This window comes from Tribolium madens, unplaced genomic scaffold (assembly GCF_015345945.1).
Source record: "Tribolium madens isolate multiple individuals breed KSU strain unplaced genomic scaffold, Tmad_KSU_1.1 Scaffold_3;HRSCAF=73;Tcas5.2_LG2, whole genome shotgun sequence".
NCBI classification, from domain to species: Eukaryota; Metazoa; Arthropoda; class Insecta; order Coleoptera; family Tenebrionidae; genus Tribolium; species Tribolium madens.
Window position 1 is genome coordinate 15,090,607 of NW_025401006.1, and position 15,660 is coordinate 15,106,266.

Sequence of the window (15,660 nt, forward strand, 5' to 3'; positions counted from 1 at the left end):
TAAAAAAATGCTTTTTCAAACTTATTTTGCAATTTTCTACTTTGTTTTAACAAACTTTTTCAAATTCTTGAGTTTTTCCGCAACAAACTCTCTGAATTCATAAAAACAACGCATTTTATGATCAAAATTTTCCATTTTCTTCTTTGTTTTGACAAAATTTCTTAAAGTTTGTAGTTTTCTTAGAAAAAAAATTATAAAAATAAACAAAAACATGTTTCCAGGTCTAACTTTGCAATTTTATACTTTGTTTTGGCAAAATCTTTACAATTTTAATGTTTTTTTTATGAAAAACACAAAATTTACAGCAAATAACAATATTTTGACAATATTTTGCAAGTTTCAAAGAATATTTTTCAAATTTAATTAGTAGTTTCTTGTCTAGAATCAAAAAATAACGCATTTTGTAATCAAAATTTTTTATTGAGAAATTTTGTTTCTGGGAAAAAAAACACAATTTTTTTTTTAAAAAGTGTTTTTCAAGAAAAAACGCTTTGAATTCTTGAATACAAACAAAAAAACGGATTAATTATCAATTTTTCTGCCTTGTTTCCGCAAAATTACTCAAATTTTGTGATTTTTTGTTGACTAACACAAACTTATTTTGCAATTTTCTACTTTGTTTTAACAAAATTTCTCAAATTCTTGAGTTTTTCCGCAATAAACGCCCTGAATTCATAAAAACAACGCATTTTATGATCAAGATTTTCCATTTTCTTCTTTATTTTGACAAAATTTCTTAAATTTTGTAGTTTTCTTAGAAAAAGAATTTATAAAAATAAACAAAAACATGTTTCTAGGTCTAATTTTGCGGTTTTCTACTTTGTTTTGGCAAAATCTCTACAATATTGAGAATTTTTTATTGACAAACATTTCAAAACTTTTAGACTTTATTTTGCAATTTGCATCAAAAGATTAATAAATAACTAACAAAGGTATTTCCAGATCTACCTAATTTTTGCAATTATTGGCATTAATAATAATAATTTTTTTTTCGTTATTTTTCAAATTTAATTAGTTTCTTTTCTAAATTTTTCAAACTAAGCAGAAATTAGGCATTTTAGCAATTATTTGTTGTAATTCTTTAATGTTTTGGTCTAAATCAACCAAAATAAACTAATGAAACGCCTTTGCCTTTTATTCCCCTAAAACCATTTTTGAAAACGAAATCGTAGTAACTGAATGTAGAATATAAAACTTTTCCGTTTATTTAGTGTATTTTGAGAGGTAGTAAATGTGAAAGCGCGTTCTTAATGCCAACTCTTTCGAAAAACCATAAGGATAAGTTTGAATGAGATGAAAAGACGTCATTAAAAGACGGATTTAGCGAAAAGTTAGCGAAAGAGCAACAAAGCAGTTCTGTCGCAAATTCACGTAGGAAAATCCCTACAATTAGCCACAAAATACATCAAATCGAGTTTAGTTGATCCAAGGAAAATATTTGGGAAAACCTATCAATGAGTAATTCTATTTTTATCGCAATGTGTGTCATATAATTTTATCGTAACTGATAAGGAACATGTGATATAATTACAGTTTTACCAGTACCTAGCGTGTCTTTACCTCGTGCAAAAATGTTCTCACTTCCAAATCATGTTTTGGAAAAGTTACGGTGTGCCCAATGTAACGGTTATTTAAGCTGCGGACCTATTGTAACAAACAGAAAAAACGAACAATTGTGTGGACGCTGTTTTAAAATATTCCCGGATGATCGCAAAAGCGAGTATTTTCGACAAATCGGACTTGAAGCAATAGCACAAATTTGTATTTTTCCTTGCAAATATAACAACCAAGGCTGTAATTTTACTTTCCCATGGAATAATGGCCTCGAACATGAACTCAATTGCGAGCATCGATACGAAACTCTACCATTAGATAAGAAAAGTGACAAGAATCAGGACGAAATTGATTTAAAAGTGTACTGTTATCACAATTTTGACGACATCGTCAAATTAAATATAAACTTGACTGGGAAAAACAATAATAAATTAACTCTGATTAATGAACGAAAACATCAACGAAATGTTAGACTAGGAGTTGAAATAACTTTATCATTGGACGCTACGCCTCAAATTCTACACGAAAATATCATTGTTGAAGATTGCAACGAGGAGAATTTATACGAAACAATCCCAGTTTTCGACTATTGTAACAATTGTCTGAAGAATGTGCTTAATTGTGAAGTATACACCTGTTCTTTTGGGCACATATCGTGCAAAAAATGTAAACAGTCTTGTTGTAAAATTTGTAGTTTTCAATTAAATTCAAATTTGCTTCAATTTTGTAAAAATTACATTCGTGGTTGCACGGAATTGTTCCCAGCTGGTGAGATAAAAAAGCACCAAATTGACTGCGAATTTAACGATTTTAAATGTCCTTTGTGCGATTTTGTAAACAACCTAAATATTTTAGTGGCACATTTCCAACAAAAACACAATCCTATTTGTTCAAACGAATTCAGTACTATTGTTAGTGATAAAGATGACAAGTGGTTTTTTACCTGTTTTAATAAATTGTTTCGTTGCAAGTATTATTATCTCGATGATCGGATTGAATTCGTTGTGAGTTATATTGGGAGTAATGACAATGCTTGTGATTACAAGTATGAAGTGTCATTGATACCAAAATCTTCGGAAATTATCACTAAACAAGCAAAATGTTTAGGTTGGAACGAAACTAGTCTAGGAAAAAGCATAGATTTTCAAGTGTTACGAAAAAAATTACAAGTGCATGTATCTATATTACAAGCTTAATAGAAATAAAACGAGTTAATTAGTGTTTTAATTGATGTTATGGCGCCAGAAATAATGACTCAACTCAATAAATTGGATCAGACGGAGTTATAAGCAGTTTTAATCTTGACAAATAACACAAGGCGACAAAAAAAAGTCATGTCGTGACAACTTGACAAATTTTATATCATTTTGTTCGTCTCAATGAGACAAATCAAAGGCACTCAAAAAAATTTCACACACTTTGAACAAAATAATTTTTTCTAATTTAAATGAATTTAAAATACTTTAACTTTAAAAAATCATTACTCAATAACTATTAGGCCGATTTTCAAAATAAAATTTCTAAAGAAAAATTATTGAAAGATTAGAAGAAATCACAGAAAACCATAACAATAAAGTAAAATCTTGAGAGAGTTAGAGAAAATCAGACAAATTTAAAAAAATTAAAGGAAATAAAAAAAATCAAAGAAAATTAGAGGAGAAAATTATTAAGGAATCAAGAAAAATCAGAAACAATCAAGGGAAATCATCCGTTTCTTTGCAAATCAAAAAAAAAATCTTGAAAAAATCAGAAAAAAGTAGTGGGATTTAAGAGACATAAGAGATAATCAAAGAAATTATAAAACAATCAGAAAATACCGGAGAAAATAAGACGAACTCAGGGAAAACCATTAGTAAACCAAAGAAAATCAGGAAAAATCAAAGAAATTTAGGGAAAATCATGTGAAAACAACAAATAAACGATTATTTGTTGACAAATGTAAAAAAGTCTTTAGAAAATCACGAAAAATCACAGAAAATAAGACGATACAGAAGATGTCATTTGGGAATCAAAAAGAATCAGTAAAAATTTATTATAGAATTAGAAATAATCATGAGATAATTGGTAAATTAGAAGAAATCTTGAAGAAATCAAAGGAATTTAGAAGAAATCATGAGAAATCAGAGGAAATTTGAAGGAATCTGAAAAAAATCAGAATAAATAACAAAAAAACCAAAGAAAATTAAAAGAGACTAGGAATTTTTAAGGCATTCGAAGAAAGACATGAGTGAAACTCAGAGAAAAACAAAGAAAATCAGACAAATTTCAAAGAAATTAAAGGAAATCAAAAAATCAAATCAAATTAGAAGAAATCTCTAGAAAAATCAGAGAAAATTATTAAGAAATCAAGAAAAACCAGAAACAATCGAAGGAAATCATCCGTTTCATTGCAAATTAAAAGAAATCTTGAGAAAAACAGAAAAATCTGAGGAATTTAAGAGACATAAGGAATAACCAGAAGAAGTTAGACCAAATTATAAAGCAATCAGGAAATATCGGAGAAAATAAGACGAAATCAGAAAAAAAACAATAAGGAATCAAAGAAAATCAAAAGGAATCAGAAGAAATCATGAGAAAATTGATAAATTACAAGAGGAAATCATTGAGAAATCAAAGGAATTTCGGGAAAATTATGAGAAAATGGTTTATTTGTTGGCAAATGTAAAAAAGTTTTTAGAAAATTAGGAAAAATCAGAGAAAATAAGACGATACAGAAGATATCATTTGGGAATCAAAAAGAATCAGGAAAAATTTATTATAGAATTAGAAATAATCATGGTTAATTAGAAGAAATCTTGACGAAATCAAAGGAATTTAGAAGAAATCAAGAGAAATTAGAGGAAATTTGGAAGAAAATCTGAATAAATAACAAAAAAGCAAAGAAGATTAAAAGAAACTACGAGAAAATCAATGGAAATTTTAAAACATTCGAAAAAAGACATGAGAGAAACTCAGAGAAAAACAAAGAAAATCAAACAAATTTAAAAGAAATTAAAGGAAATCAAAAAATCAAAGGAAATTAGAGGAAATCTCTGGAAAATTAAGAAAAATTAGAGAAAACTATTAAGGAATCAAGAAAAACCAGAAACAATCGAAGGAAATCATCCGTTTCATTGCAAATTAAAAGAAATCTTGAGAAAAACTGAAAAAATCTGAGGAATTTAAGAGACATAAGGAATATCCAGAAGAAATTAGACCAAATTATAAAGCAATCAGGAAATATCGGAGAAAATAAGACGAAATCAGAAAAAAATAATAAGGAATCAAAGAAAATCAAGAAAATAAGAAGAAATTAGAAGATATCGTTGGGACATCAAAAAGAATCAGGAAATCAAAAAAAATCAGAAGAAATCATGAAAAAATTGATAAATTACAAGAGGAAATTATTAGGAAATCAAAGGAATTTAGGAAAAATTAGAGGAAATTTGAAGAAACTAGGAGAAATCTGTGAAAAGAAGAAAAAATCGGAAGGAATCACAAAAAATAATCAATTCTGAGAAATTTAGAAATAGACATGAGAAAATCAGAGAAATTTAGAAGAAATTAAGAGAAATTAAAGGAAACCTGAACAGCAAACCTTAACTTCAAAAAATCATATCTTAAAAACTACTCACTATATTAATTTAAAAATTTGGATTCTTACTAATAAAAAGATGCTCTACACGATGGTGACGAAAAAAAAATACTCGTAGAGTTTTTTCGATTTACTTCGATTTCAAATTTTATATCATTCTAAAGGGCAAGGCCATCCCTTTAGAATGGTTTTTATTTGAAGGAAATCGGCCTAATAGTTATTGAGTACTGATTTTTTAAAGTTATACTATTTTAATATCATTTAAATTAGAAAAAAATTATTTTGTTCAAAGTGTGTGGACTTTCAATTTTTTTTAGTGCATTTGATTTGTCTCACTGAGATGAACAAAATAATCACATGAATTTTTTGTCGCCTTGTGTAATCAAAATCGAGGCTAAATTAATTTCGTCGTTTTACGTAAAAAAGTTGAAATAGTTGCATCGTAATCCGTCCATTACTTGAACCATATTTCCCTTAATCGTGAGCTAAATAACTCTTACTCTTCATTTCGAAACAAAGTTGCGTTAATTGGTTTAGTCGCGGCGAAAAAATCATCTGTTAGTGAAACGATTTGAACATTTTAATCAAAAGTTGCGAATTTGTGATTAAATTTAAATGTTGGGTGAATTTTTTTTACGTGTAATTATGATTTGGAAGACGCTTTTTGTAATTTTCGTGTCGAGTTTTTCGTATAGTGAAGAGCCAAATGATGGCTACTACGTGGATGATCTCAATGAAGCTTCCTTTACAACAGGGTATAACTTTTACGGTTATTTGAAAGACTTGACTTTTCTGGAGAAATATTTAGGTCCGAGCCGCTCGTTTGCCCATCCACCAACGTCATTTCAACTAGGTACAAATGTAACGTCAATGGAGAATGGGTCGATTGTACACGCAAACATTGCTGCAAGGACTACACCTACGTTGCAGGAAGGTAAATTTTAATAAAACTATTGAAATATTGAAATAAAACAAACCAAAAGTCAACATTGAATTGAATTGAATAACGTGCTTTCTCTCGAACCAAATATTTTTCTAACCTTTGTTCGATAGAAAAAAGGGCTTTTAAGAAGACATCTTCACAGTTGACAAATCGCCAACCTTTTTCTCAATAACTTGCATAAAAAATAACACTAAAACGTGCTTTGTTTACAAAGCGGAGAGACTTCAACTCCAACAATGACTATAGATTAATCTTTTTACTGTTTTGGTATTTTTAAAATCGTTAATGCAAAACTTTTCTTGATTGTTTTATTCGATTTGGCTTCGTTTCAGCGAATATTTCGCTGGTTTTATTAAAAAATTGGGCCGTTTCCTTCGAGTTATTTTTATGTTTAAAGTTGTTTGATTTGGTACCTAGTCAGTGTTTTGGTTGAAAAACTTCTAATTTTTGATGATTTTTTATAAAGGTGACTGTAGTTTTAGCAGAAAATTAATGTATTTTAAAATAAGTTTTATAAATCAAGTAAAATTTTAGTAAAATTATCTTTTCTTATTATTGATTTAGTAAATTTAGTCAAAAATGATGACACTATTTTTTTTTTGTATTTTTTGAGCATTTTGTACGGCTTTTTAGCCACGCAGAAATCCAAATACTAAATTTTCTCAAAAATAAGTTGAAAAATTGAGAGATATTTTTGTTTTTCTAAACTCAACAAGGTAAAAAAATCGCTAAAATCGGTCAAAAAGTACATTATTTTACCGTTTTAGTATGTTTTTAGCCAGAAATAGAACGATTTTGCAAAATTTCGTTAAAAACAAACCGCAAATTTATCAAATTAGGCCGAAACTAGTGTTATTTTTGCGTTTTTAGAATGTTTCAACACGTTTTTAAAATATGTACATTCAAATTATTGCAAAAATTGACTGAAAAATTACCAAATTAGATTGAAATTGATATCATTTTAGCATGTTTCGTTCGATTTAGTTAGTTTTTGAATCAGAGACTCATTTATTTTACTGGATATTGTCAAAACATAGTTAAACACAACAAAAATAAAACTAAATTAGTGTTATTTTTTGCAAAATCGTTCAAAAAACAACTTTTAACTCAGAAACATGTTAGACTCTCTAAAAGGAGCACTAACTTGGTCACTTTTGGGTTGTGAATGAAATTTTTCGAAAAAAAATTGGTTTTAGGCTCAAAAAGTTGCTTTTACTCTTAAAAATGTCAAAAGTACCATACTCTTCGGTCTAATTTGGTAAATTTTGGACCTTTTTTCGCAAATTTTTTTACTAAAAAGGTACAAAAATAATTGAAATGGCAAAAATATTATCATTTTTAACCTAATTTGGTAATTTTTGGTCTGTTTTAGCAAAAAAAATTGTGTTTCTTAGCTCAAAAATGTATTTAACTGCAAAAACAGCACAATTTTTATTAATTTTTCAACTGATTTTGACAAAATTTTGCAAAAAAATTGCATTTCTGGCAGAAGACCTTTCTTAAACGCTTGAGAAAGTGAAAAATAACATTTCGATTTTATTGCGTGATTTTTTTATCTTCAAAACGTTCAAAAAAGCAAAAATAGTATGATTTTCGAACAAATTTGACAATTTTCTTTCGAAAAAAACAACAAAACAACTAACATAAATTTAAAAAAAATCATTTTACTTAAAAAGGGTAAGTTTCGAAAAAATCGCAAGAAAACTATGGAATTTAGAATTTTGTTGTTGAAAGTGACAAGAAACTTCAACCAGAGTACTTTTTATCTTAACCCCAGTTTAAAAAAACATACCATTTTCAACTTAATTTGCTAATTTTTGGCCATTTTGGGTGAAATTTTACTTGAAAAAGGCAATAATAATGTCGTTTTCAACCCCTAATTTGGCTATTCTAGCAAAATTTTGTGAGAAAAAAAACAGTTTTGGCTCAAAACGTTTTTATTTGCATGAAAATAGATGGAAATAATATGTTTTTTACCTAATTGCATTTTGGGCATGTTTTGATAAAAAACAATTACGATTTTTAGTCAAAAAATTGGAAAAAAAAACCCTTTTTCTATCTAATTAGAAGATTTCTCGGCTTCCTTGAGTAAAAGTGCAATTTTTTTAACTATTTTGTAAAATTTCGTTACAAACAAACCGAAAATTTATCAAATTAGGCCGAAATTAGTGTTATTTTCGCGTTTTTAGAGTGTTTCAACACGTTTTTAAAATACATTCAAATTTTTGCTGAAACTGATTAAAAAATTACTAAATGAGATTGAAATTAATATCGTTTTAGAGTGTCTCGCTCGATTTAGTTAGTTTTTGAACTAGAGACTTATTTATTTTGCAGGATATAGTCAAAACATGCTTAAACACAACAAAAATAAATAAATTGTTTCATTCGATTTAGCTGTTTTTGAGTGAAATTTTGTCCAAAAAAATTGTACAAAAATTACAAAATATGGTCAAAAATGGTGTTAATGACAAGATTTTACTAAAACAAACCAAAAAAACATCAAATTGAGACATTATTTTTGCCTTTATCAAGTGTTTTAGCATATTTGTCAAGTAAAAACGTAAATATCTGGTAACTGTAAATTATTTAGTGTCAAATTTAAAATTTAATTTGGCAACCTTGACTTTCAAATTCAAACGTCAAACTTTTATAGGCAATTGTCATTTATTTGCGACGAGTGACTGCTGATTTAGCCGTCACCTGAAACATTCTGACACTGATTCAGTGTTGCCAACAGATTTTTTGTTACCCGATATTTCGCAAAATTTAATTAAAAACTACCCAAAAAATTATAGAATTAGACCGAATGAAATAGCGTTACCTATTTTTGAATTTTTCGAGCGTTTAAGCACGTTTTTGAGCAGATTTGCGATGTAAAAAACGTGAATTTTCGACAGTAGTAAAAAATTTTGAAAATAGGAGTAAATCTGGTAACTTTTCAGCTCAGATCTGGCGAATTTAATAGTTTTGAGCTGGCAACACAATACCCAATAACTTAAAATAATAGAAAGGATTTTGGGTGAAAATGCTGTTTCAGATGCATTCCCAAGTCGCAAGATCCGTGTTCTTTGGGCTTATGCGAGCAAGTTTGTACCGTTTATTTACAACGCGTGATATGCACCTGTTTTGACGGCTACAAATTCAATTCCGAAAACCAAAAACGAGGAATTAAACCTGTCTGCGTAGGTATGAGATTTTGTAACTAAAAAACTGTGTTTTTTTTCCATTTTGTACTTTTAGATGTGGACGAGTGTTTAGATAATAACGGCGATTGTGAACACGAATGTATAAACGAATCTGGAAGCTACCGTTGTGCATGTAGAGCAGGATTTACATTACAACCGGACAATAGAACATGCGAACCTTTAAATAATTTAGAAGGAAGAAGCGAACAAGCCGGACACAGTAATCGTTGTTTTGCTAACTGTGATACTGTTCTCCGACTTCATGACAAGCTAAAATCGTTGCAGGAAAAGGTATATACACTAATCTACTTAAAGGTTTAAAATAGAAAAGTTCGCTCATTAAAACACACTGTAGATATCCGCTTTGAGTACAGCAATCAGATTGTCGAGCTTCGCTTCAGGTCCCCCGGGGCCTCCAGGCCCTCCTGGCCCCGTCGGCGCACCAGGACCTCGAGGATTTCCAGGTAATAACCCAGGCCGACAAAAAAAGTCATGTCGTGACAACTTGACAAATTTTATATCATTTTGTTCGTCTCAGTGAGACAAATCAAATGCACTAAAAAGAATTTCAAAAAGTCCACACACTTTTTTCTAATTTAAATGAATTTAAAACTTTAAAAAATCATTACTCAATAACTATTAGGCCGATTTCCTTCAAATAAAGGCATGGCCTTGCCCTTTAGAATGATATAAAATTTGAAATTGAATATTGGCACACTTTTCTTCGAACAGTGTTCGAAGAAGTTCGAAGTAAATCGAAAAAACCCTACGAATATCACCATCGTGTAGAGCATCTTTTTATTAGTAAGAAACCAAATTTTTTAAAGAATATACCGAGTGGTTTTCAAGATATGATTTTTTGAAGTTAAGGTTTGCTAATCAAGCTTTGCTCCATGCATGTTAATCTTACTTAAAATTGCATTTTAATAAAAGTATTTGTTTTAAGACTCTTCTTTTGCTTAAAAATAGTCAATTGCACCTTCTTTGTTCTAATTAGAATACACAAAACTGTTTGTTTCCTTAAAACAAATAAAGAGTACCTGCGTACTAATTAAAGCAAATAAAGAGTTTTTTTGTTGTAAAAATGACCACTGATCATTGAACAAAAAGGATCTAGAAGTTTAAAGCAGTAGCTTTAAATTTAAGAACAAATCTTTTTCAAATCAAATCACTTTCCATTCAGATTTCGACTTGTTCACTTTGTTCTAGCTTTCTGAACTTTTTTGAAAATGTTCTGAGCAAATGCTTTTTCATCACTTTCGAGTGATGTTAAATGCAATAAGTCACCTGATTTATTTTGTTGGTACAATTAGTTTCAGTTAGCTTGTAGGTAGTAGTTGTGATAACAGTTGCACACGATGCAACTGACTTATTGCATTCAATATCGTTAGAAAGTGATAAAAAAGCATTTGCTCAGAACATTTTCAAAATAATCCTCTAATTTCTCTTATTTTTTTCTGATTTCCTTTAATTTTCCCATAATTTCTTTTATTTTTCTTGGTCTTTTGATTTCTACACATTTCTCCTAGTTTCTCAAAATTTCCTGATTTCCTTTGATTTCTCCTAAATTCTTTGATTTTCTCAAGATTTCTTTTAATTTACCTATTTTATTATGATTTTCATCATGGATAAGGTTTGAGTTTATTATCTCAAAAACTTCAAAACGTTTTACTATTTCAAAAAGTTTCTTAAATTTTTTGATGATTTTTGAAATGTTGTACATACCGCAATGAGAAATGGTCGTATTTAGATTTAAAAAATCCATTTTACAGCTTCAGGTTTCCAGTCTTCTACGAAATGAATGATTTTCTCATGATTTCCTCTGTATTGTCTTAATATTTTTTCTGAATTCATTTGATTTTCTTATAACTTCTTCTTGTTTTCCTTGATTACCTCATGTATCTTTTTAATTCTTCTGATTTTTTTATGATGTTTTTCTGTTGGTTCATTCTACGATTAGCTTCAGTTAGCTTGTAGGTAGTAGTTGTTGTGATAACAGTTGCATACGAAGCAACTGACTTATTGCATTCAACATCAGTAGAAAGTGATGATAAAGCATTTCCTAAGAACATTTTCAATAAAAAGTTCAGAAAGTTAGAACAAAGTGAACAAGTTCGAATATGAATGAAAAGTGATTTAATTTGAAAAAGATTTGTTCTTAAATTTAAAGCTACTGCTTTAAACTGCTAGATCCTTTTTGCTCAATGATCAGTGATCATTTTTAGAACAAAAAAACTCTTTATTTGCTTTAATTAGTACGCAGGTACTCTTTGTTTGTTTTAAGTAAAGAAACAGTTTCTGTTTATTCTAATTAGAACAAAGCAGGTGCAATTGACTATTTTTAAGCAAAAGAAGAGTCTTAAAACAAATACTTTTATAAAAATGCAATTTTAAGTAAGATTAACATGCATTTCTTCTATACCTGTGTAAGTCTCTTGAGCCGTTTTTAATGAATTTTAATTAAAAATTGAGGAGTGGAGAGTGACCCCGCCGCCGCACACACCACCCAAGATTACACTTATTCGGTTTTGGATGCGTTTGTGCCTCTACCAGGAGATGAAAATGATGCCCAATGTAGGTGTAAGAGAGGACCACAAGTAAGTAATTTATTGCAGAAATTCAATTTCCACGTGTGCATATCTTAAGGGCGAGGCGGGGCCGAGAGGGCCACAAGGACCCAAAGGTGAGCAAGGAGAAAAGGGACCGAGAGGGCCAAAGGGCGAAAGGGGATCGTTTGACTTCCTGCTACTTCTACTAGCTGATGTGAAACATGATATCGTTCACTTACAAAATCGCGTTTATACGAACGGGGAAGTGTAAGTAGACACAGGGAAATAAAAACCATTAAATTCGTGTCGCGACGTTTCGATACTTTTATTGTATCTTCTTCAGGTGAAGAATTCTTGTTGATGTTAAGCATGTCAGTTCTTTCTTTTTCTGCTTTGTTTCCGCAAAATTACTCAGATTTTGTGATTTTTTGTTGACTAACACAAACTTATTTTGCAATTTTCTACTTTGTGTTAACAAAATTTCTCAAATTCTTCAGTTTTTCAGCAATAAACGCTCCGAATTCATAAAAAAGCAACGCATTTTATGATCAAAATTTTCCATTTTCTTCTTTATTCTGACAAAATTTCTTAAATGTTGTAGTTTTCTCAGAAAAAGAATTTATAAAAATAAACAAAAACAGTTTCTTAGTCTAATTTTGCGTTTTTTACTTTGTTTTGGCAACATCTCTACAATTTTAAGAATTTTTTTATTGAAAAACATTTCAAAACTTGTCGAAAATAACAAATTTTAGACAAAATAACAAACGTATATTGTGAGGTTCTAAGTAAAAAGCGCAATAAATTCCTAAAAAAAAAAACGCATTTCCAGGTCTAATTTTTGTAATTATCGGCATTAATAATAATATTTTTAACGGTATTTAGTCTTTAAAAATATTTTCGTAATTTTTCAAATTTAATTAGTTTCTTAGTAACAAATTCTCTAAGCAGAAATTAGGCATTTTAGCAATTTCTGGTTGAAAAAATTGCCCAGCTCTTTAATTTTTTGGTCTAAATAAACCAAAATAAACTAATGAAATGCCTTTATGTGCCTTTTATTCACCTAAAACCGTTTTTGAAAACGAAATTGTAGTAACTAAATTATAAACTTTTATTAGTATTCAAAAGACTTACGTTACGTTAAAAATCAGTCTATTAATCCTCATTTAATTAAAAATGTATCAATTATGTCCTTTCATTTTTCCATTAATAACGAATTAAAATCGATAATAATTTGAAACTCTCCCAAAGGTAGAACAATAAATTAAAATGAAAACTTTGTTTGACCTGTTTTCCACTCTTTTACTACATTTTAATCAAAAAATAATATTCTTGGTAATACAAAACCAAGACAAAATTCTTTGTTTTGATTTTTGTTTTGTTTTTGACAAGATTTTACAAAAAAAAAAAACTAGTAAATCGACCAAAATAGGGGTTTTAGCAAACTTTCGCGAAAAAATTGTTTTGTAACTCAAAAACAAATTAAAACGTCCAAAATATGCTTAAATAGCTTTAATTTTGGTGTAATTAGGTATTTAAATTTTCTACTTTGTTTTAACAAACTTTCTCAAATTCTCTTTCTAGGTCTAATTTGAAATTACTGCGATTTTTTGACAGTGTTTCAAATTTAATTAGTTTTTGAGCAAAGAGTGCTTTAAAGTTTTCAAAATAAACAAAATTTTATCATTGTAGATATAATTTTTGTAGTTTTCTACTTTGTTTTAGCAAAATCGCTACAATTTTGATGTTTTTTTTTTGGTGAAAAACATACGAAATTTACAGAAAATAACAAATATTGACAATATTTTGCAAGTTTCAAAGAATATTTTTCAAATTGAATTAGTAGTTTCTTGTCTAGATTCAAAAAATAACGCATTTTGTGATCAAAATTTTGTATTGAAAAATTTTGTTTCTGGGTAAAAAACACACTAAATTTTTTTCGAAAAAAACGCTTTGAATTCTTAAAAACAAAACAAAAAAACAGATTTAATTTTCCATTTTTCTGCTTTGTTTCCGCAAAATTACTCGGATTTTGTGGTTTTTTGTTGATTAACACAAACTTATTTTGCAATTTTCTACTTTGTTTTAACAAAATTTCTCAAATTCTTGAGCTTTTCAGCAATAAACGATCTAGATTCATAAAAAACCACGCGTTTTGTTTTGACAAAATTTCTTAAATTTTGTAGTTTTCTTAGTTTTCTCATAAAAATAAACAAAAACATGTTTCTAAGTCTAATTTTGAGGTTTTCTACTTTGTTTTGGCAAAATCTCTACAATTTTGAGAGTTTTTTTATTGAAAAACATTTCAATACTTATAGAAAATAACAAATTTTAGACCTTATTTTGCAATTTGCATAAAAAGATTCATAAAAAAACAAACGTATTTTGTGAGTTTCTAGGTAAAAAGCACACTAAATTGGTAAAAAAAAGTAGAAACAACATTTCCAGGTCAGTTCTTCCTTGAGAATTCTTCGCCTGAAGAAGATACAATAAAAGTATCGAAACGTCGCGACGAATTTAATGGTTTTTATTTCCCTGTGTCCTGTAAACCATCTTCTATGCAATCAGGTTATCATATTTCAAAGACAATAAACACAAAATGGAGAGTTATTAACATTTTTGACACTTTCTGTAAAACAAGCTTTAACGTCAAATTTGACGTTTTAAAACGTCAAATTCATTGACAATATATTAAAAAGAGGTTACTATATAAGGCCCGTTTTACACACTTAATGTCAACTCTGCTGCTGTTTCATTTTTTGTTCGGAATGGTATTATGCAGTGTAATTCAGCTGAAAGCCATAAATAATTTATGGTCTCTCCGGAATAATATACATGTGTGCGCTAGTATCGTCATAAATTATTGATTCTTTTTAATTAGACCACCGAAATTCGACATTGACGCCGCCCTTCACAAGAAGAGAATCAAAGACAAACACACTTTTCTCAAACAAAAAAGATTACTCGAAGCTTACACTTCTACTCCTACTGTTGTTACACACACTACAACCGATTCGACACAAGTGGAAGAGTTTCAAGATGGACATTTACCCAATATTCACGACGACTATTTGGATTATTACGGATCAGGAGGCGAATCAGAAGATTATTTAAATTAAATTCTGTTTTAATAAAAAAATTGATTGTATCCGTTTTTGTTTTATTTCATACACATGCAGATTTGAAACAACACAATAAAGTTACAATTTATTTTTTTTTTTATTTTATGTAAACCTTCAACTGTGAAATATAATCGTTCAATTAATAACAGCAAAAAATTGGAAAAAAATATAGCGGTTGTTATACGAATAGGTAAGCGGATTTAGTAAAAGCTTTTTTATACATATTTACTTATTTTTGTAGATATTTATATAAAATTTCACTTTTGTACGTTATGCTTTTTTAGAATGAGTGAATTATAGAAAGTGAGTTTTTCGGCCCTAATTTTAGAATGAAAAGTAGCCAATTAATCCCCAGGAAAGTAAAATTGTGTCAAAATTACAATATATGAAGTAAAAATTTTCTAAAAACCTAAAATCTCCTTATGGCAAATGCTCAGACATTGCCCCACTATATGACTTATTCATATCAAATATATTATAGAGGGCTGTTCCGTTTTTATTGTTACAAATTTGAACAGAATATTCAGTTTTAAGACAAAAAGGGTACGTTTTTTAATGGGGTTGTATCGAGAAAACGCAAGAGACCTTTTTTGTAAAAACTATCTAATTTAGAAATTTGTTGGTGAAGCCTATAATAACCCACTTCCCAGTTTAAAAAAATATACCATTTTCAACTTAATTTGCAAATTTTTTGGCCTTTTTGGGTAAAATTTTACTTGAAAAAGGCACAACTAAT

The 15,660-nt window shown here is 28.8% G+C and overlaps 1 protein-coding gene across 1 annotated transcript; it reads left to right on the plus strand.

Moving 5' to 3' along the window:
* Positions 1 to 5,478: 5,478 nt before the first annotated feature.
* On the plus strand, positions 5,479 to 14,964 carry LOC123007440 (collagen and calcium-binding EGF domain-containing protein 1-like). The gene is made up of 8 exons (XM_044402739.1): positions 5,479 to 5,883; positions 5,937 to 6,062; positions 9,109 to 9,257; positions 9,312 to 9,547; positions 9,612 to 9,720; positions 11,729 to 11,853; positions 11,903 to 12,072; positions 14,684 to 14,964. The coding sequence occupies exons 1-8, from the start codon at positions 5,744 to 5,746 to the stop codon at positions 14,919 to 14,921; spliced, it is 1,293 nt and encodes a 430-aa protein (XP_044258674.1). The 5' UTR covers positions 5,479 to 5,743; the 3' UTR covers positions 14,922 to 14,964.
* Positions 14,965 to 15,660: the final 696 nt, after the last annotated feature.

Bases quoted from the DNA above. Each gene is read 5' to 3' on its own strand.
- LOC123007440 (XM_044402739.1), top strand. From the start codon at position 5,744: ATGTTGGGTGAATTTTTTTTACGTGTAATTATGATTTGGAAGACGCTT. The intron at 5,884-5,936 runs GTATAACTTTTA...AGAAATATTTAG, and splicing joins GAAGCTTCCTTTACAACAGG to GTCCGAGCCGCTCGTTTGCC. The intron at 9,721-11,728 runs GTAATAACCCAG...TTAAAAATTGAG, and splicing joins AGGACCTCGAGGATTTCCAG to GAGTGGAGAGTGACCCCGCC.